The sequence below is a fragment of the Mytilus trossulus genome, chromosome 6 (assembly GCF_036588685.1).
Source record: "Mytilus trossulus isolate FHL-02 chromosome 6, PNRI_Mtr1.1.1.hap1, whole genome shotgun sequence".
In the NCBI taxonomy this organism is placed as follows: Eukaryota; Metazoa; Mollusca; class Bivalvia; order Mytilida; family Mytilidae; genus Mytilus; species Mytilus trossulus.
The window spans coordinates 40,223,242-40,246,084 of NC_086378.1; the positions used below are offsets into that span (position 1 = coordinate 40,223,242).

The 22,843-nt window shown below is 32.7% G+C and overlaps 1 protein-coding gene across 1 annotated transcript in view; it reads left to right on the top strand.

Annotated features, from left to right (window-relative positions):
• LOC134721343 (coiled-coil domain-containing protein 149-B-like) overlaps nucleotides 1–20,567 on the top strand; it is a 163,469-nt gene extending 142,902 nt beyond the window's left edge. Inside the window, exon 12 of the mRNA XM_063584284.1 lies at nucleotides 19,133–20,567. Coding sequence (XP_063440354.1) covers nucleotides 19,133–19,446 — 314 coding nt within the window. The 3' untranslated portion in view covers nucleotides 19,447–20,567. The remainder of the gene's footprint in view (nucleotides 1–19,132) is intronic.
• Nucleotides 20,568–22,843: the final 2,276 nt, after the last annotated feature.

Sequence of the window (22,843 nt, forward strand, 5' to 3'; positions counted from 1 at the left end):
ATTATTCTTGGTTTTCGCACAATAACTTTAGTTTAAGTAAATAGAAATCAATAAAATTTAAACACAATGTTTATGACCACAAAAGGAAGGTTGGTATTGATTTTGGGAGTTTAGGTCCCAACAGTTAAGGAATTAGGGGCCAAAAAGGGACCCAAATAAGCATTTTTCTTGTTTTTTTCACCAAAACGTTAGTATAAGTAAAAAGAAATCTATGAAATTTAAACACAAGGTTTATGACCATAAAAAAAGGAAGATTGGTATTGATTTTGGGAGTTTTGGTCCCAACAGAATAAGGGGCCCAAAGGGTACAAAATTTAACTTTGTTTGATTTTATCAAAAATTGAATAATTGGGGTTCTTTGATATACCGAATCTAACTGTGTATGTAGATTTTTTATTTTTGGTCCCATTTTCAAATTGGTCTACATTAAGGTCCAAAGGGTCCAAAATTAAACTTAGTTTGATTTTGACAAAAAATGAATCGGTTGGGTTCTTTGATATGCTGAATCTAAAAATGTACTTAGATTCTTGATTATTGGCCTAGTTTTCAAATTGGTCCAAAATTAAACTTTGTTTGATTTCATCAAAAATTGAATAAATGGGGTTCTTTGATATGCCATATCTAACTGTGTATGTAGATTCTTCATGTTTGGTCCTGTTTTCAAATTGGTTTACATTAAAGTCCAAAGGGTCCAAAATTAAACTTAGTTTGATTTTAACAAAAATTGAAATCTTGGGGTTCTTTGATATGCTGAATCCAAACATGTACTTAGATTTTTGATTATGGGCCCAGTTTTCAAGTTGGTCCAAATCAGGATCTAAAAGTATTATATTAAGTAATGTGCAATAGCAAGTCTTTTCAATTGCACAGTATTGTGCAATGGCAAGAAATATCTAATTGCACAATATTGTGAAATAGCAAATTTTTTTTTATTTAGAGTTATCTTTCTTTGTCCAGAATAGTAAGCAAGAAATATCTAATTGCACAATATTTTGCAATAGCAAGATTTTTTTTTAATTGGAGTTATCTTTCTTTGTCCAGAATCAATTTAAATCTTTGTTATATACAATATACAATGTATATTCACTTTTTACTACCAACTGATAAATTAAATAATCTTTCATATTCAGTGATAACAAGCAGTTTTTTTTACATCTTACTATTTTATGATGTATTAAAATGAGTAGTTATTGTTGCAAACTCCATTAGAAATTTTAATTGAGATAAGTTTTGGAATAAGGGAAAGGGGGATGTGATTAAAAAAATTGGGTTCAATTTTTCTCATTTGAAATTTCATAAATAAAAAGAAAATTTCTTCAAACATTTTTTTGAGAGGATTAATATTCAACAGCATAGTGAAATGCTCTAAGAGAAAACAAAAATTTTAAGTTCATTAGAACACATTCATTCTGTGTCAGAAACCTATGCTGTGTCAACTATTTAATCACAATCCAAATTTAGAGCTGAATCCAGCTTGAATGTTGTGTCCATACTTGCCCCAACCGTTCAGGGTTCAACCTCTGCGGTTATTGTTGCAAACTCCATTAGAAATTTTAATTGAGATTAGTTTTGGAATAAGGGAAAGGGGGATGTGATTAAAAAAATTGGGTTCAATTTTTCTCATTTGAAATTTCATAAATAAAAAGAAAATTTCTTCAAACATTTTTTTGAGAGGATTAATATTCAACAGCATAGTGAAATGCTCTAAGAGAAAACAAAAATTTTAAGTTCATTAGAACACATTCATTCTGTGTCAGAAACCTATGCTGTGTCAACTATTTAATCACAATCCAAATTTAGAGCTGAATCCAGCTTGAATGTTGTGTCCATACTTGCCCCAACCGTTCAGGGTTCAACCTCTGCGGTCGTATAAAGCTACGCCCTGCGGAGCATCTGGTTTAATTTGAAAACAAGGTATGTTATTGCCAGCTTGCGCATGTTTTCTGACATGAAACGTATTGAACCTGTTTAAAATTATTCTGATAACAAATTTAAAGCATTTAAGAATACTATAACTGTAAGGTCCACCATTCAAGATTATAGAAATATGCAATCCTGCCTCTGTCTTCAGTTCACATCTTACTGTAACCCTATTGTCAGCAAACAAATTTTTTTGGTTGGTATAATGCTATTATATGGTCGTCGTCGTCGTCTGCGTCGTCCAAAAAAGCATCTGGTTTCCGGACAATAACTTTAGTTTAAGTGAATGGATCTCTATAAACATTTTCCAGAATGTTCAATGCCGCCAAAGAAATTTTGGGATTGTGTTTGAGGTTAAGGTTCCTAATGATTAGGAATTAAGGGTAAAAATAAACTCATCATAGATACCAGGACTAAATTTTGTATATACGCCAGACGCGCGTTTCGTCTACAAAAGACTCATCAGTGACGCTCGAATCCAAAAGTTTAAAAGGCCAAATAAAGTACGAAGTTGAAGATCATTAAGGACCAAACTTCCTAAAAGTTGTGCCAAATACAGCTAAGGTAATCTATGCCTGAGGTAGAAAAGCCTTAGTATTTCAAAAAATATCAATTTTGTAAACATATAATTTATAAATATAACCATATCAATGATAATTCATGTCAGCACAAATGCACAAAAGGTGCTGACTACTGGGCTTGTGATACCCTCGGGGAAATAAATCTCCACCAGCAGTGGCATCGACCCAGTGGTAGTAAATAAACTCATCATGGATACCAGGACTAAATTTTGTATATACGCCAGACGCGCGTTTCGTTTACAAAAGACTCATCAGTGACGCTCGAATCCAAAAGTTAAAAAAGGCCAAATAAAGTACGAAGTTGAAGAGCATTGAGGACCAAAATTCCTGTTTTGTAGTTTGCGGACAATAATTTGTGTGTCAGTGTATGGATCTCTTTGAAATTGTACATAAGACATATCAGTGACGCTCATATCAAAATATGTATAAAGCCAAAACAAGTACAAAGTTGAAGAGCATTGAGGATTCAAAATTCCAAAAAGTTGTTCCAAATACGGCTAAGGTAATCTATGCCTAGGATAAGAAAATCCTTAGTTTTTCTAAAAATTTAAAGTTTTGTAAACAGGAAATTTATAAAAATGACCACATTATTGATATTCATGTCAACACCGAAGCGTTGACTACTGGGCTGGTGAAACCCTCGGTGACGAAACGTCCACCAGCAGTGGCATCGACTTAGTGGTGTAAATAGTCATCAAAGGTACCATGGTTATAAGTTAGTACGCCAGACGCGCGTTTCGTCTACATAAGACTCATCAGTGAGGCTCATATCAATTACTAAAGGTGGGTGGGGGAGATCGGGGTAAAACCATTTGGAGGGTCATAATTTTGGTTCCCCCCTTAAATTTGCTATGTTTACAATGATTATTTCTGATAAAGAAAAAAATACAAACATGGCAAGAGATACACACCAAACATGATGTGTAATTTTTTATATGAAGTATTGTGCAATAGCAGGAAATCTTCAATTGCATAGTATTGGGCTATAGCACAATGTCGCGAAATAGCAAAAAATCTTCAATTGCACAATATTGTGCAATAGCAATAAATATTCAATTGCATAGTATTGTGCAATACTAGCAAGAAATCTTCAATTGAACAGTATTGCACAATAGCAAGAAATATCCAATTGCACAGTATTGCGCAATAGCACTATACTGACCAATATCCAGAAATCATCAATTTGCTGTCAGTTGTGGACAGAAGCACAAAATTACACAATATCACAGTATCAGTATGTTTTTGGCAAAACTTTTAGGAATTTTGGTCCTCAATGCTCTTCAACTTCGTACTTTATTTGGCCTTTTCAACTATTTGGGATTCAAGCGTCACTGATGAGTCTTTTGTAGACAAAAAGCGTGTCTGGCGTAAATACAAAATTGAATCCTGGTGTCTTTAATGAGTTTATAAAATGCAAATATTTCAATCCATTTTAAATTTCAAAGATCTGTTACCACATTTATTTTGTGTCAGAAACCTTTATTATGTAAAAATATGGTCAAAATCCCAATTCAGACAGTATGATATCAAGCTATAATTTTGGGTACAGACTTGCACGTACTGTTCATCGACCTCTGCGGTGGTATCCGGCTGCGCTCGGCGAAACATTTTATTTGTTATTATCTTGAATATTAATTAAAATATTGATAAACTGTAAACAACAACAATTTTCAGCAAGTAAAATCTACAAAAAAATTAAGATGGCCAAAATTATCAATTGATCCCTTAAGGAGTAATCGCCTATTTTTGACAATGTTACACACTTTGTTCGTAGTGTTGGCTAATATTTAAGTTACTCCTCTGAAACTACTGCGTCTAATACTTCTAAACTTTAACTGAATATTCATTGGGATAGCCGTATTATAAATTATGTCTTAAGTTTTATTTTTTTATAAATGGCTCTATCGCTAAAAATAGAACAATTGGCAAATTTTGGCTTTTACCTCAAAAACAATAGCAGTAAGATTAAAGGTGACATAGAGTTAAAGTGATGAAAGATGAATTAATCAAAATCTCTGATATGTAATTTGGACCACCTATTGTAGAGTTTTCTGTCCGAAATAGTTTATTTATATGAAATTTTACTGTTTTTGGTTGTTGTTAATATTATAACAATTAGAGAGAAAGTGTAAATAGCAAAAACGAAAAGAATAGGCAAAGCATTACAGGTGAGCGATTCATGCCCTTGAAAACCTCTTTTTAATTCAATCGTTGTATCTTATTTATAAGCTACATCAAGGGAGCTATGTGCTTTGATGCAGAGTGGGATGTTGATGATATTTGGTAGTGGGTTTGAAACCTCCCCTACTAAAAAAAAAAGACATTTTTAGTCTATTTTTTCGATTTTGATACGATCTTGAGAGATGAACATTAACCAAACTTTGTTTCTTTGTCCTTTGATTATCCCTTGCAGTTACAGCAGTCCATCCATACCAACTTACGAAGTCCTTGCTATGTCTTATGGCACATCAGGCAAAGACACGTTTCCTTCACTCTTGTGTTTGCTATTCTTTTTACTGTGCCCCAGGTATATCCCCCTTCTTTAAATTCGATTTCTATAATGCGTCTTCATTTTGTTTTTTGTCTTTCTTTTTTTATTTTTTTTGGCTGGTGTCCATCTAAGGGCTTCCTTGGTCATGTCTTCAGATGATTTGCGTAGAACATGACCATGCAACCTCCATCTCTTTGTATCAACATAGCCTATGTCCTTGGTGTATATGATCTGCTATATGCCTTTGTTTTGCCAGAATATTTTCATTATCTTCCTCAGATATATGTCAGGAAGCTGCAGAGTATTTTGACATCTTTCTCAGTCATTCTCCAGTACTAAATCATATACAAATGATATAGGTATTACACAGCTGTTATAGAGTCTAAGCTTGGTCTTCTTTGAAAACGCTATTGTTTTCCAGAAATTGGCTAATGAAAACTGTTCTAGTTTTTCCAATATCTCTTTCAGCAACACCTTTTGTTATACAACTTCCTAGGTGAATAAATAAGTCTACTATATCCCCTCTACAAAAACGACGGGCAGTCTCTTTGTTTTGAGGCACATTAACTTTATCTTTTTGTCATTGATCTCAATTCTAATCATTCCAGCATATTTTCTAGCTTTCTGGTCTTCTCCTGTATAAAGGTCTTGGGTATGCAATAAAAGTGCTAAATCATCAACATATTTTGTATCCACAATCGTCAGTCCATCTCATTCCGGTGTAACTTTCTGCTAAGGTCGTTCTCGTTACTCAATCAATGGCAATTATTACAAGAACAGACGAAATAACACATCCTTGCCGTACTTTTGATTTTACAAGGAAAGTAGTGTCAGCTTTAGAGTTCAAGGTACATGCGAAGTTTGCATAGAACTGCTCGATGAGTTACACTATCTGACTAGGAACTCCATAGTTTTAAACATTTCCAAAGACCTTCCCTTTGTAAGCTGTCTATGGCTTTTTCGAAGTCCATAACATTCACAAGCAGTTTTATCTGTCACTCATGCATTACAAAAGTCCAAAAGTCTCAAAAAAACAATATTTGTCTTAATTTGCATGAACAATTACTCGACAATCTCCAAAAGTATGACATGTGTCTTAATATTTTTTTTACAAATTCTGATTTCAATTAAATTTGGATGAAATTTGCTCGACATATTCTCGACATTCTGAATATGCTCTTACATTTCATGACAAAATCTTGACATTTTAATACTGTCTTGAAATTTCTCGACAGATTCTCGACATTCTTATTTTTTTCTCAGTATGGCTTGACATATTCTGAACATTTTGAATTGTGTCTTAAATTAACTTAACAAATTGTGTTTTACAAATCATGATTATTTCTCTTTATATAATATACTGTTGTTTCAAGTTACACTTACAAAAGCTGGGCATGTACATTTAAAATAATTGAAAATTTGGGTATATAAATATTTTATAAATACAAATATGCCTATGTTGATATAAACCAATTTAAATGTGGGTTTGTAAATAATTAAAAATGTTGATTCCTAATCTTATAAATAATTGCTAAATTATTTATACCAATCATACGATAGACAAATGTCATTATACATTCAGTGTTAATATAGTAAATACACAACTAATGTATCAAACTATGGTTTTAATAAATAGCAAAGTATTATTGTATACTAATTATTCCAAGGATTTGTATTGATTTATCAGAATGAAATTTGTGTAATGTTATCTGTTGCAATTTATATTAAGTATTACACGTGGTCATATGGAAAATTACTGCTTTACCTGTAATCAGCCATGCAACTTATCAGTTGACTGACCATGCCACTACATTTTAAAAAGTTTTTGATAATCATTATTGTCTCCTAATAAATCTTGAAAATCATGAAATCTTTAAAATTTTAGAACTAAAATGGGATTCGAAAATAAATTATGAAGTGAAATTATTTAACATAAAAACAAAAGAGACGCAGGGTAACATTTTAAAACTGTCTCAAGTCATCCATTCAAGTAAAGCAAATTTGACCGGCAGTTATTCGACCGGAAAAAATCTCAAATGCTGTCAGTCAGTAACTTTGACATATATTCCAAGTAAAAACAATTTAATTCAACGTTGTATAAAAAAATAATCAAAATTAAACTACATCGGGGATCATTTGGGGGTTTCCCACTTAGGTGTATTCAAAGGGTAACTTTCTATACAAATTCTTGATTCCTCTAAGTTTAGTTAAGCGATAATAAAAAAATTAGTATAAAACAGCAAAACAAAGTGTCTAAATAGTTATCAAAGATACCAGGATTATAATTTAGTACGCCAGACGCGCGTTTCGTCTACATAAGTCTCATCAGTGATGCTCATATCAAAATATTTATAAAGCCAACAGTGTGGAATGTGTCTATACACAATTCAGCCGAAATACATACTGTTGAGAAAGTGTCAAGAATGTGTCGAGATATATTCAGACAGCTTAAAGACTGTCAAGATTGTGTCAAGACATATTGAGACATTATTAAGAATGTGAAGATTAATTGAGACAAATTTAAGACAGTCAAGAATTGGTAGAGACTAATCAAGACTCTTATCTTGTTGTTAATTCTTTAGTTTTCTTTATGTTGTGTCATGTGTACTATTGTTTTTCTGTTTGTCTTTCATTTTTAGCAATGGTCAGTTTGTTTTAGATTTATGAGTTTGACTGTCCCTTTGGTATCTTTCGTCCCTCTTTTATCAGATGATGAAATGATTAGACAATGTTAATACTAGCTAGACACTTGGCAAAAATTGGTCTTTTCAGACTTTTTGACTTTTGTATTTAGGGCACTGATATTCTTGATTTTAAAATAATGCGGAAGACCATACTTGGAATGGATAGTAATTTGTTTCCTTTCCAGTTGATAGTTATCCTGATTGTTTTGATGTTGCCTTCAGGCCAACTATTAGGAATAACAGGTTGTTCTCATATTTTCAGGAATACTGGATGTAAAGTATCCGCCGCTGGAGTTATCTTAAAAGGTTCTGAATTTCGTTGATATATGTCAGGTTACAGACAGTCTATCCTCCCGGTCTTTATGATAATATCATGGGAATTGGTAATATATCAAGAACCGATTCCGTTAACAATTTGGATATAGTTTCTAAACCTGTTCGTAAAAACTGTTCTCACGGTTTTAGAAAAAATCGCAATCAAAGAAAATTTCGGACCAATCATACCAATATTTCGGACTTAATTTCTATTTCAATAAACAACGGCAGACATTATCTGTTAACAAAGCTCTGTTCATTACCGGTTAATAGGTAAAAAAAAAAAATTGGAGGATTCAATTTCATATAACAGTCCTAAGTATGAAATAGTTCAAATTATAATGGCATTTTGTTATTCTAAACTATTTCCAAAAATTTATCGCCCTGAAGATCATAAAAAACATTTTATTAAAATAAAGTATGTCAATAAAGGTTTTGATTTTGTAAATATTACCGGTATATTTAACGACCATTCTGTTAAAGAACAAATTCCTGGATATTTTGACAATACTGAGCTCCCTCTTATTTGTTAAATTAACAACAAATCTACTCCAAAATTTGTGTTCAATTATAACCAATTGTGTAAAGATGTTAAGAGCAGTTCTCTGTAGCCACCAATCATTGTATATAGGGGGTCCGGCACGCATAGTCACCGATTTTTACGAAACTTAGCCAAAACATGTGATCATGTAAAAAAGAAAGAAAAATGCCTACCCAAATGTTACTAGGTCATGGTTGCCATGGCAACCAAGCGAATGAGATTTCCCGCAAATTTTGAGTAATTTAGCATCGAAAAAACAACTACTTTGCAGCCATTCGTAATCAAAACTACGTTGTATTTAATGATATTTGTAATTATTATTAGAAACATGAAACTTAACACACAAAATAGCTATGTCATATATAAAAAATATTTTGACTTAATATTGTCACAACCGCAAAAGCAGAGGTCATTTTTATGCCCCACCTATGATAGTAGAGGGGCATTATGTTTTCTGGTCTGTGCTTCCGTTAGTCCGTTCGTTCGTCCCGCTTCAGGTTAAAGTTTTTGGTCGAGATAGTTTTTGATGAAGTTGAAGTCCAATCAATTTGAAACTTAGTACACATGTTCCCTATGATATGATCTTTCTAATTTTAATGTCCAATTAAAGTATTGACCCTAATTTCATGGTCTACTGAACAAAGAAAAAGATAGTGTGAAGCTCAGGTTAAAGTTTTTGGTAAAGGTAGTTTTTGATGAAGTTGAAGTCCAATCAACTTAAAACTTAGTACACATGTTCCCTATTATATGATCTTTCAAATTTTAATGTCAAATTAAAGTATTGACCCCAGTTTCACGGTCAAGTGAATATGTAAAATGATTGTGTGAATGGGGCATCCGTGTACTATGGACACATTCTTGTTCAGTTTAGTTCAGAAGACAAATTTTACACATTGTGTATAAACAAAATAGACATTTTTGCATCCACCTCCATTTAACCTGTGGTTATGAATAAAAAGTATCAATGTTTGTTATTAAAAAATTGTAACAAAATGTTTGGGAAATTAGGTCCTCGGATGGTTGCTATGGAAACAAAAATGAAGCAGTTTTATTAAAATAATCCACAAAAAGTAATTATTATTGAAGAATTATGATGTGCAAACTATTGGCAATTAAATTACTATAAATTTGGCCAAAGGTCAAAGGTCATTGATGACCTTGACCTTTGACCTTGTGTATATTATTTGAATTTTGAAAGGAAATATAACAGAAAGAGGCTACTATACATGGAGAAAATTATCAGGATGGTTTAAGCCACTTTTTATCAACATATAGGATTCAAGTTCATGTCACAAGTGCTAAGCAACCACCCTTATTTGATAAAAAATGTACCAAGCAACCATACATGATTTCATTCAGGACTATATAAACTATTACATAGACCTAACTTCAAAGGTCTAGATGGTGTCATCACACAAATTGTAAACAATCATTCATTTAAAGTGTCAAACTGCCTAGCAACCATTTGTTTATATTAGGAAAATGCCTAGCAACCATCGATTTATACTGAAAAAGTGCATAGCAACCAATTTACTATTTAGAAAAACTGCACATCAACAGTTTATTTTAGATTTCCTTTGGACAAAAATTAGAAAACAATAATAATATAAAAAACACATTTCTAATCCGTAAAAGTAAATAATATAGCAAATTTAATTTCATGAGACTGATTTCACATATACAAAAATTTAAAAGATGTCGTCTGATGAGACAACTCTCAAAAAGACAACCAAATGTTATTTAAAGACAAATTATTTATATATACAAGAAAAAGAGAAAAGAAATATAACTGCAAAGTGATCGACCAGTATATTTTGATTAGAGTTGGCCTTTCAAACAAAGAAGTTATGCATATATGATATATTCATTTTCATTCGTTATAACTTATAAGGCTTAATTATTTCATATTTTTAGTCGATTTTTTTTTTCATTGCGTACACACTGCTATTGTATTTATACCCGCTTTGAAAAAGGGGGGTATACTTTTTTTTCTGTCTGTCCCTCCGTCCGTCGGTCAGTCCGTCCGTCCCATTAACATTTTCGTCGCATTTTTTCAGGAACTACAATACCAGGATTTCTGAAATTTGGTTTCAGGGTTTATATAAGTCAGCTATACATGTGATGCATTTTCAGATTCATCACTTGGCAACTTAATGTAAATCGAATACTTGTATGATGGCCAAGTTGAAAATTTTCATGGCATTTTTCTCAGGAACTACAATGCCAGGATTTCTGAAATTTGGTTTAGGGTTTATATAAGTCAGCTATACCGTGTGATGCGTTTTCAGATTCATTACTTGACAACTTCATGTTCAAAGTCAAGGTCATAGATACCCTTCGACCCTGAGGTCAACTTTCAGGTCATTGAATGCACAACATGTCCAAAGTGATTTTTATTATGTATTTATCACTATTTTGAAACTATTCAAATAATAATGTCAAATTTTTTCTTCAAAATACCAAAAATTACACTTTTATGTTCCCATAGCAACCACCCTAGCAACCTATTTCCCAAATCTTTTATAATAAATTATTCCTAGGCAACAGTCATAATTTACATTTATCATTTTAGTATAATTAGGTGTGGATGCAAAAGTGTAAAATTATGTCATGCAAAATGCCTATAATTTGCCTTTTTAAATGCATTGAAAATTCCACTATTTGAACCAGTGCTGCCCCCTTTTTCACCTTTTGTCAGAAATAATATTTAGCTTTCATCTTACTCATAAAGTGTTATATTTTAAAGAATTATAGTCAAAATATTCAGAAAACTTGAAATGTATGCATGATAACTGCTTAAAATGGGTCATTTTTATCCTCAAAATATGCATGTTTGAGGCCTAAACCAAGGGGACCCGTAACCATGGCAACGGGGACATAATCAAATTTTTTGTCAACATTTTTCTTGTTAGTTTATCGATAGCTACCAACAGATCAAGTTTCAAGAAAATATGAGACTATGCGTGCCGCAACTTGGTTGGTGGTTATAAAGAATTGCTAAAATATCAGTGACAATACACCTTCTTCATGTAATTGTATTAATTCCGCATACATTTAACGACCCATTTCCCATGTTATAATAGGAGAACATAACATCGTTCAAGACCGAGAGTTAAAATCTTTCCTCAGTAAAGGACCAAAATATCGCCCCCTTCAGTTATTAATTGGAATGAGTGCCGTAATATCATCCACGACTCACTCCGTACTTACTGTTTGAAATGGATAAAACGGGAAAAAGCTGACAAAAAATTATTGGAATTTTTTCAATTCAGTAATGAACATAGTTGATATACGTATTCAACATTTTAAAGAACATCTTATTATTAACAATAATTACAATAAACCTATTTTTCGTATCAAACATGAACTAAAAGAACAAGCCAAGGAATTTATTTTTCACATTCTCATTAAGGAAAAATTCACCCACCTGATTAAATGGGCAATTAAAAAGTCAGAATGTGAATATATATGTTCAAACTCTTTAAAGTCATTTTTAGTAGTAATGAACAAAAAAACTATGTCAATTGGACATGCTTTAATACTATATATGCCCTTGAATTTTTACTAGATAATATTTTTGTTCGCTTTGGATATTCCGTAATCGTCATGTTATCGGAATTCCAATGGGGACTAACTGTGCACCACTTATTTCGGACCTGTTTTTGTATTGCTATGAGTTAAGATTTATGACAAAAATCAGCAAAGACTTATCGAAACAACATCTGATAAACAAATTTAATAATACTTTTAGATATTTGGATTGCATTTTGGCTCTCAATAATGACGACTTCAGTGTGTATACTAAAGAAATGTATCCTGTTAAACTTACTTTAAATAAAGCTAATACTAACAATGACGACTGCCCTTTCTTCGATCTTGATATATATATCACTAACGGAAAGCTTAATACTAAAATTTATGATAAAAGAGATGATTTTTCATCTCCTATCGTTTTTAGATGGTGACGTTCCCTTGTCACTATCTAGCGGTGTTTAGATATCTCAACTTGTACGATTCGCTCGTGTATGTAACAATGTTTAAGATTTTAACGAGAGAAATTTATGTATTAATGAAAAATTATTACACCAGGGTTTTCGATATCACAAACTAGTCTAAACATTTACAAAATGTTATCATCTGTATAGGGACATCTTTCGTAAATATATCTCAACATGCAGACTTCTTATACGTTTAGGTATTTCGCATCCAATTTTTTAATGGAAATATTCTTTATAAAGCACAAAAATGTCAGTATTCACCGCGGAAACTAACAAAACCTTTAAATAGACTTATTTATAAAAGAAGGGATATAGTTACGATACTGTTGTTAGGTAATTAAAGATTGCATATTTTGGCGTTAATATTGATTCACTCTTAGGGTCTTTGCATCGGACCTAAACACATTTATTCAAAAACCAGTTGTTGGCATGACACGGGTTATGTTCTTCTCATATATGTCATGATGGTATGATACTTAACCCCTAACGGGAAGGATTGTGCCTGATATTCATATGATGAAATCATAATCTTTCAATCAGTTTAATTGAAGTCTGGAGCTGTCATGTCAGTTAACTGCTAGTAGTCTGTTGTTATTCGTGTCTTATTGTCATTTTGTTTATTTTTTTGGTTACATCTTCTGACATCAGACTAGGACTTCTCTTGAATTGAAATTTAAATGTACATATTGTTATGCGTTTACTTTTCTACATTGGCTAGAGGTATAGGGGGAGGGTTGAGATCTCACAAATTTTTTTAACCCGCTGCATTTTTGCGCCTGTTCCAAGTCAGGAGCCTCTGGTCTTTGTTAGTCTTGTATTAATTTAATTTTAGTTTCTTGTGTACAATTTGGAAATTAGAATGGCGTTCATTATCACTGAACTAGTATATATTTGTGGGCCAGCTGAAGGACGCCTCCGGGTGCGGGAATTTCTCGTTACATTGAAGACCTGTTGGTGACCTTCTGCTGTTGATTTTTCTATGGTCGGGTTTAAACATTCATGGTTTCGTAATTCACAATACTTCTTTGTTTTTTATGTCAGTCTTTGTTTTGAAGTCTTATGTTCGATTACGTTATTAAATGACAATAGCTCACATAGACCCTTTTGATCAGTTCAGTTATACATATATATATATATATATATATATATATATAGCACGCCTTTTACGAATTATTTATTTAATTCACGAAAAGCGTAGCTTTGAGTGTATTAAATATGTTAATGAGTAAGGCGTGTCTATATATGATTTGTAACATTAATGGGCTATGACACATGTTAAAGGCTAAACTCTAACCAATAAAACTTTGCTGCACTTTTAGATACGTCAATCAAATAGTGACGTGATACTATATCTGATTTCATAAAATTAATGTCAGTTCGATTTGTTTGTCCGATAAAGGTTCGTTTAAAATTCAAAGAATTGTTGCCGTTTGATTCATACTCGATAGTCGTATATGTTTTTCTTCCCAAAAAATTTCTTGAAAAAGGGTGAGTGGTAGGGAGAGAAAAAAGGGGGGGGGGGGGATTGCAAAAAATTATTCTATGATTATTTGCCATCAAAACATAGGGTTTTCAAAGGGCGTTGTGATATAAAAGAAACATATCCCTTCTACCAATTATGAAGATAATCAAAATGTTCTTTCAATCCCCAAAACTGGGGAAGATCGGTTAGGCCACACCAATCTGATTCCTTGTTCGACGGACCCGCCCGCACCTATTTTTTTCAAAACAGATTTTTTGTTATTATACCCCCGCTTTAAAAAGAGGGGTATACTGTTTTACCTCTGTCTGTCCTTCCGTCAGTCAGTCCGTCCGTCCGTCCCATGAATATTTTTCGACGCATTTTTCTCAGGAACTACAATACAAGGATTTCTGAAATTTGGTTTCAGGGTTTATCTAAGTCAGCTATACCGTATGATGCGTTTTCAGATTGATCACTTGACAACTTCCTGTTTACGGAACACTTGTATGATTTTACACATGATAGCCAAGTTGAAAATTTTCGTCACATTTTTCTCAGGAACAATACAAGGATTTCTGAAATTTGGTTTCAGGATTTATATAAGTCAGATATACCGTGTGATGCGTTTTCAGATTGATCACTCGACAACTTCCTGTTTACCGAACACTTGCATATGTTTACACTATTGATATTATCCACTTGCGGCGGTGGTTACAACAGTGAGCAGTAGCTCGCAGGTTCACTTGTTTTTTTTATATTTCCGCTTCCCTCATCCGGAAATTTAATCATGTCCATTTCCCGCACCGTTTTTTTTTAAATATTATTAAAAGATATCAACATTTGTTTTTAAAATCAGTCTAACCTGTATGTAACGATTTTAAACATAAAAGCACCCCACCACAACGTGAAAATATATGTTAGAATATTTGTTTCAGCTTGAAACCTATTTATCTAAAGTGGGAGTGCTCCTAGGATTGCTCAGATATAAATTTATAACGGCGGAAATACCTGTACAGAACAAAAAAAAAATTCTTTCCCCCTTATTTATATTCCCTATCACAAAATGTTCGTTGTTAAAATAAAATACAAGGAAATTCTGAAAGAGTTCCCTTCAACTGCAATTACATTGTATGCTGGTGAAACAAAACTATCCATAGCCGCTGTATGTTTATGCACCTGTCCTGATTGATTCAGGGACCTGTCGTTCAGCAGTTGTCGTTTGTTGATGTGGTGCATTGGTATTTTCCCGTTTGGATATAAATTAGATCGTTGGTTTTCCTGTTCGAATTGTGTACACTAATGATTTTGGGGTCCCTTATTGCTTGCTGTTTGGTATTGATAAAAGCTCTGTGTAAAAGGCCGAGATTTGACCTGTGTTTGATATTGTCAGGATGGAAACAATACCACCCTTTTTTTCAGACAAGGGGCCATTTTACTGTTATAGAAAAGAAAATAGAAATACCAAGCCTGAAGTATTGGTAAAGTGCTACTATACAAAACCTTTGATAACTTAGTATTTTTTACTCAAAAAGGGGTTAAATACAACATATTGTTAACAACATTTCTAAAAGAGAGGTCCACTTATTTTGAATAATATTAAACTGTTAATGTAAATTTGTTAACATGGTTAAAGTCCAGAAATATTACAAAATTCTTGGACCATTCAATACCAGATAGATATATAGTTCTTTGGGAAAATATGAGCCCTTTTGTACTAAAAAGTGTTTTTTTTACAAAAAAATATATTATAAAGTTATATTGACCCCTCATTAAAAGGGATATTTATAACATTAAGGGGTTGTTCCCAACCTGAGTATGACTTGGATGGAGAATTGTCTCATTGTCAGTCACACATGCAAAGACCAGATTTAATTATTCAATCATTTCTTGGTAAACAGGGGGAAATACTTCATATAAAATTAAATATTGTCAGATCCTACTATTTTATGTTTACAAAAAAAAAATATTATCACTCGCCTTTACTTTTCAAGCTTCGCCTCAAAAATTGCAAAATAAATATTTTTTTATTAGAATTTTTAAATCGCCCGCTCGCCCCAATTTTTGAAGTCCATAAATCCGTAGAACAAGAAATTAAATTGGTGTGGCCTTAATTGATTGGATACTGAATTCATGTAAGGTCCAAGGACAAATGTTGCAAGCTTGTTCAATACACGAAAATAGAACTTTTTGTGGTGGGGGCATGTTTTCTATTCTAAAAAAATATTCTGATCACCAATTGTATGAAATTTTTTTTTCATTCTGGTCAAGCAGATGACAAAATAATAAATTCTGAATCCAGATATTCCCCATACCTTATAGTTTTAAATATTGAAAACAAATAATTTGATTGACAGCGTTGAAAAACTAAATCTAATTGATCGCGCTTTGTGCGAAAAAGAATTTCCGACTGTGACAAAAAAAAACATAGCCCCCTTGGAGTTTTAAAAGGTTGCTCCCTAATTACTAACCCAAGGAGGCGGAGCTAGACTTGTGCATTAACAACTTTTGAGATGGAATTTAATGCCCTGGTTTAAGCTCCTCCCATTCTTTGCTTTTCATACGAGAAGTTCTCTACGGCAGGATTGGAGAGTGAAATAACTAACAAAAATCATTCAGTTAACGCACTCTACTAAAAATAATCCAGTTAACTCACCAAAAGATCAAAGGAAAATTTACCATTCATGTTAAAAGTTGTATTTATTAAATATTAACTATTTTGTTGAGCCTTCGGCTTTTGTCAAAACAGCGAGACATAGCGATCCTACATTCCGTCGTCAGCTGCGTCCACAAATATTCACTCTGTGGTTAAAGTTTTTAAATTGTAATAACTTTCTTAAACTGTTGTGGATTTCTACAAATTATGACTGAAGCTACTTTGTGATTATAAGATAGTATCAAGTAGTAAATTTTACATTAAAAAAATCCTGTTTTTCCGTTTTTTTCTTAAAAATGGACTAAGTTTTTTCTGCGAGGAAACATCACAATCACTCTGTAGTAAAAGTTTTTAAAATTTTTATAACTTTCTTGAAATATCCTGGATTTCTACCAATCTTGAACAGAAGCTTGATCATGAGATAGTATCCAGAAGTGAATTTTGTTACATTTCTGTATTTTACTTTTAAAATGGACTTAGTTTTTCTGCCAGGATAAATAACATTCACTCAATGGTAAAAGTTTTTAAAAAAAATATATAACTTTTTTAAACTATCCTAGATTTCAACCAAACTTGGACATAAGCTAGTTTATGATCAATATCTAGCAGGAAATTTTGTTAAAACGTGGAACCTGTTTATCCATATTTTACTTATAAATGGACTAAGTTTTTTCTTCCAGTTTAAACATTACACGCAGTCTGCAGAGTAAGTTTTAAAAACATTTATTAGATTCATCAACTATTCTGGATTTTTACCAAACTTGGACAAAAGCTTCTCACAATAAAAGAGGAACGAAAGATACCAAAGGGACAATAAAAATATATAGAAATGAGAGGAATATTTTTATTGATTTTTTCCCTCAGTTTTGTTAAGCCTGCGATTAACAGCAAAGGTAGGCGAGGAGACACTGTGTTCCGCGGAACCCTTACAGTTTTTATACGACCGCAAAAATTGAACATTTTTTGGTCGTATTTTGGTATGACGTTGGCGTCGTCGTCGTCGTCCGATGACATTTGGTTTTCGCACTATAACTTTGGTATAAGTTTTCTTAGTTTTCGCACAATAACTTTAGTATAAGTATACAGAAATCTATGAAATTTAAAGATAAGGGTTATGACCACAAAAGGAAGGTTGGGATTGACTTTGGGTGTTTTGGTCTCAACACTTTAGGAATTAGGGTCCAAAAAATGTCCTAAATAAGCATTTTCTGATTTTTGCACAATAACTTTAATATAAGTAAATAAAAATCTATGAAATTTTTGACAAGGTTTATAACCACATAAGGAAGGTTTGGATTGATTTTGGGAGTTTTGATCCCAACAGTTAAGGAATAAGGGGCCAAAATAAAACTTTGTTTGATTTCATCAAAAATGAATTACTGGGGTTGTTTGATATGCCAATTCTCACCGTGTATTCAGATTCTTAATTTTTGGTCCTGTTTTCAAATTGGTCTACATTAAGGTCCAAAGGGTCCAAAATTGAACTTAGCTTGATTTTAATAAAAAATGAATTATTAGGGTTCTTTGATATGCTGAATTTAAACATGTACTTAAATTTTTGATTATGGGCCCAATTTTCAAGTTGGTCCAAATCGGGGTCCAACATAATTATATTAAGTATTGTGCAATAGCAAGAAATTTTCAATTGCACAGTATTGCACAATAGCAAGAAATCTTCAATTGCACAGTAATGTGCAATAGCAAGAAATTTTCAATTGCACAGTATTGTGCAATAGTAAGAAATCTTCAATTGCACAGTATTGTGCAATAGCAAGAAATCTTCAATTGCACAGTATTGCGCAAAAGCAAGAAATATTTAATTGCACAATATTGCGCAATAACAAGAAACTTTCAATTGCACAGTTTTGCGCAATAGCAAGAAATATTTAATTGCACAGTATTGTCCAGTTTTCAAATTGGTCTACATTTAAAAGGTCCAAAGGGTCTAAAATTAAACTTTGGTTTGATTTCAGCAAAAATTTAATATATGGGGTTCTTCAATATGCTGAATCTTTCCATGTATTTAGATTTTAAATATTTAGGCCCGGCGGACGGTAATCAAATTGGTCAACATTGAGGTCTAAAGGGTCTAAAATTGAACATTTTTTGATTTCATCAAAAATTGAATTCTTGGATTCTATGATATGCTGAATCTCACCATTTTGGATATTGGACCATTCTAGGTAAATGTCAAATTTAAAATTTTAAAGTTTTTAAGTTTAAGTTCTTAGACCACTTTTATTCTGTGTCAGAAACCAATATTGTGTCAACTATTTAATCACAATCCAAATTCAGAGCTGTATCAAGCTTATATGTTGTGTCCATACTTGCCCCAACTGTCCAGGGTTCGACTTCTGAGGTCGTAAATAGCTGTGCCCTGCGGAGCATCTGGTTTTTTAATGATGAAGATTTAGTTAGCTCATTGTTATAATAATCTATTTAATGTTATAAAATTTTATATACAATCCCTTTTCTGTCATTTTTTAGCATCTGGAGGACAGCTGGTAGATATTTCTTTAAAGGAGCAACAATATGAAGAAACTGTTACTGAAAATAAACTGAAATCGTTAATGAATGATGTCACAAACAAAATGGTGGAGTTTTCTCATAAAACGAAAAGTTATGGACAATTCCTAATAGAGACAACTGTTGATAATAACCAGCAATCCGAGGATTCACAAACAGATGCCAGTATGAAATCTAAAAATGTAGAAAAAGAGTGCGAAGCTTCAACTGTGGCATGCAATAATTCCTTAGTAGAAGAGACTTTAACCCACATTTCAAACGAGAATGAATGTTGAATCCCCTTATAGTTTATTGAATACAGTCAACATTTTGCAATTTTAATAATAACTATTAGATATACAGAATTATATATATTATATCAGTTCTTTTATTGAATTGGTCTTATGTGAACTAATATTACAGAATAGCCAATGAAAACAATTTCAATATTTATTTCTGTTGATGCAAACAGTAAAAAATGTTTTATCATATGGGGAAACATATATATCTTGGGATTAATTATGATAGATTATTTAAAGTAACATTCATGAGAAGAAAAATCTTTATGAAAAGATCCGGCCTTTGTAGCTACTGATTAAGCTTTTTTGGTCAAACTTCATTTTGCAGAAGGTAGATGGTTGATCAGTATTTACACACTAGTTGGTATAATATTCATCCTGTCCACCTTATCACCCTTAATGTTTTGTCAGCTCTTTTTTCAATTTGAATTAAGGTGTTCACTCATGTAATTCGTACTTGAGCGAAGAAAATGAGAAACATTCTGAAATAGAGAAATAATGATTTTGTTTATTATTTTTTTTATATTTGTATGAAAATTTCTGCTGATCAAACCTTGGATGAGTTAGATAATAAAAATTAATCTACATATTTTTTGGGGGGTCCTGTAAAGATGTGTGGCCATTATCATTTTTTATTACATCTTCTTCAGAGATTAATATAGGTTTTTACTTATCAACACCTCAATGAGTTCAATAACATAAACAATCGATATCAATTGAAGAGGGTTGCTTGCCAAAATATACCTTTTGAATACCGGTTTCTAAGAAACTTACATCTTACCCTTCCGAAGCACCTGAGATCAACCCTAGTTTTTGGTGGGGTTCGTGTTGCTTATTCTATAGTTTTCTATGTTGTGTCATGTGTTCTTTTGTTTGTCTGCTTGTCTTCTTTCATTTTTAGCCAGTCGTTGTCAATAGATATAGAAAGATGTGGTGTGAGTGCCAATGAGACAACTCCCCATACAAATAACAATTTAAAAAGTAAACCATTATAGGTTAAAGTACGGCCTTGTTTATTTTCGATTTATGAGTTTGGTATATCGTCCCTCTTTTACAATACGACAACATCATAATTAGTGTCGTGGCAAATAATCAAAATAAAAACGAATTAAACTTTTTATGTATTATACTTGATGATTTTATCCGTAAAATATAGATTTTGGCTTATAACTCTGAAACCAAAGCATTAAGAGGAAATCTGATATGACGTAAAATTGTTAGGCAGGTCAACATCTATCGTCCCAGAAATTTTCAGAGGAATCGGACAACCGGTTGTTGGTTGCGGCCCCTGAAGTCCCAGAAATTATCAGAGGAATCGGACAACCGGTTGTTAGTAGCGGCCCCTGAATTGGTAATTTAAAGGAAATTTTGCTGTTTTTGGTTATTATCTTGAATAGTATTATACATAGAGATAAACTGTTAACCGCAGTAATGTTCAGCAAAGTCAAATCTACAAATAAATTTAAAAAAAAACAATATGGTCAGTTGACCCCTTTAGGAGTTATTGCTCTTTATAGAAATTTCTTACCATTTTTTGTAAATTTTTATTATGTTTTACAAAAATCTTCTCCTCTGAAACTACTATACCAAATTAATCCAAATATAGCCACAATCATAATCAGGTTATCTAGTTTAAAAATGTGTGCGATGACCCAGCCAACCAACCAAGATGCTTGCCATGGCTAAAAATAGAACATAAAGATAAAATGTAGATTTTGGCTTATAACTCTGAAACCAAAGCATGTGGATCAAATGTGATTAGGATCAATTGTTTATCAAGTCAATATATATCTGCCCTGAAATTTTCAGATGAATTGTACAACTGGTTGTTGGGTAGCTGCCCTAAATTGGTAATTTTCAAAGACATTTTGCCATTTTTAAACGGATTTTTGTGACAAAAATGTCGGTTTTTGATTTTGGGGAAGTAAGGCCGGCGGCAACCAAATGTTGTCCGTGCATTAACTCACGAACCGTTCAACCATAGCTTTTCAAATTTTAATTTGGTGTTACAGACAACAAAATGAAGGTCAAGTTCAATAATGACGATTTTGACTTTTACCGTTCAGGAGTTATGGTTCTTGAAAGATTGAAAAATGGCATTTCCAGTCGTGTCCGTGCATTTACGCATGCTGTTCAACCAAAGCTTCCCAAATTTCAATATGTTCATAATCAGGTTATCTAGTTTAAAAAAAGCTTTTCTCATCACTTTGCGTCCGTCGTCTTCGTCGTCGTCGATAACTTTTACTAAAATCTTCTCCTCTGAAACCGATAGGCCAAATTCAACCAAACCTGGCCACAATCATCATGAGGGTATCTAGTTTAAAAACTGTGTGGCGTGACCCTTCTAACCAACCAAGATGGCCGCCATGGCTTAAAATAGAACATAGAGGTAAAATGCAGTGTTTGGCTTGTAACTCAAAAATCAAAGCATTTAGAGCAAATCTGACATGGGGTCAACTAGTTTATCAGGTCAATATCTATCTGCCTGAAAATTTCAGATGAATCGGACAACCCATTGTTGGGTTGCAGCCCCTGAATTGGTCATTTTAAGGAAAGTTTGCTGTTTTTGGTTATTATCTTGAATATTATTATAGATAGAGATAAACTGTAAACAGCAAAAATGTTCAGCAAAGTAAGATATACAAATAAGTCAACATGACTGAAATGGTCAGTTGACCCTTTAGGAGTTATTGCCCTTTATAGTCAATTTTTAATCATTTTTACAAAAATCTTCTTCTCTGAAACTACTGGGCCAAATAATCCAAACTTGGCCACATTCATCTTTAGGGTATCCTGTTTAAAAAAATGTGTCCAGTAACCTGGCCATCCAACCAAGATGGCCGCCATTGCAAAAAATAGAACATAGGGGTAAAATGCAGTTGTTGGCTTATAACTCAAAAACCGAAGCATTTAGAGAATTTCTGACGGGGTTCAATTGTTTATTAAGTCAAGATCTATCTGCCCTGATATTTTCAGATGGATCGGACAACCGGTTGTTGGGTTGCTGTCCCTGAATTGGTAATTTTAAGGCAATTTTGCCTTTTATAGCTCACCTGGCCTAAAAGGCCATGTGAGCTTTTCTCATCACTTGGCGTCCGTCATCGTCGTCCACGTCGTCGTCTGTCGTCGTTAACAATTTTTCAAACATCTTCTCCTCTGAAACTATTGAATGGATTTGGATGAAACTTAGCATGATTGTTCCTTAGTATATCCTGCACAAAGTGTGTGCTTCGATTTTAAATCCGTCAAAAAACATGGCCGCCGTTGCTTAAAATAGAACATAGGGGTCAAATGCAGTTTTTGGCTTATATCTCAAAAACGAAAGCATTTAGAGCAAATCTGAGAGGGGTAAAAATGTTCATCAGGTTAATATCTATCAGCCCTGAAATTTTCA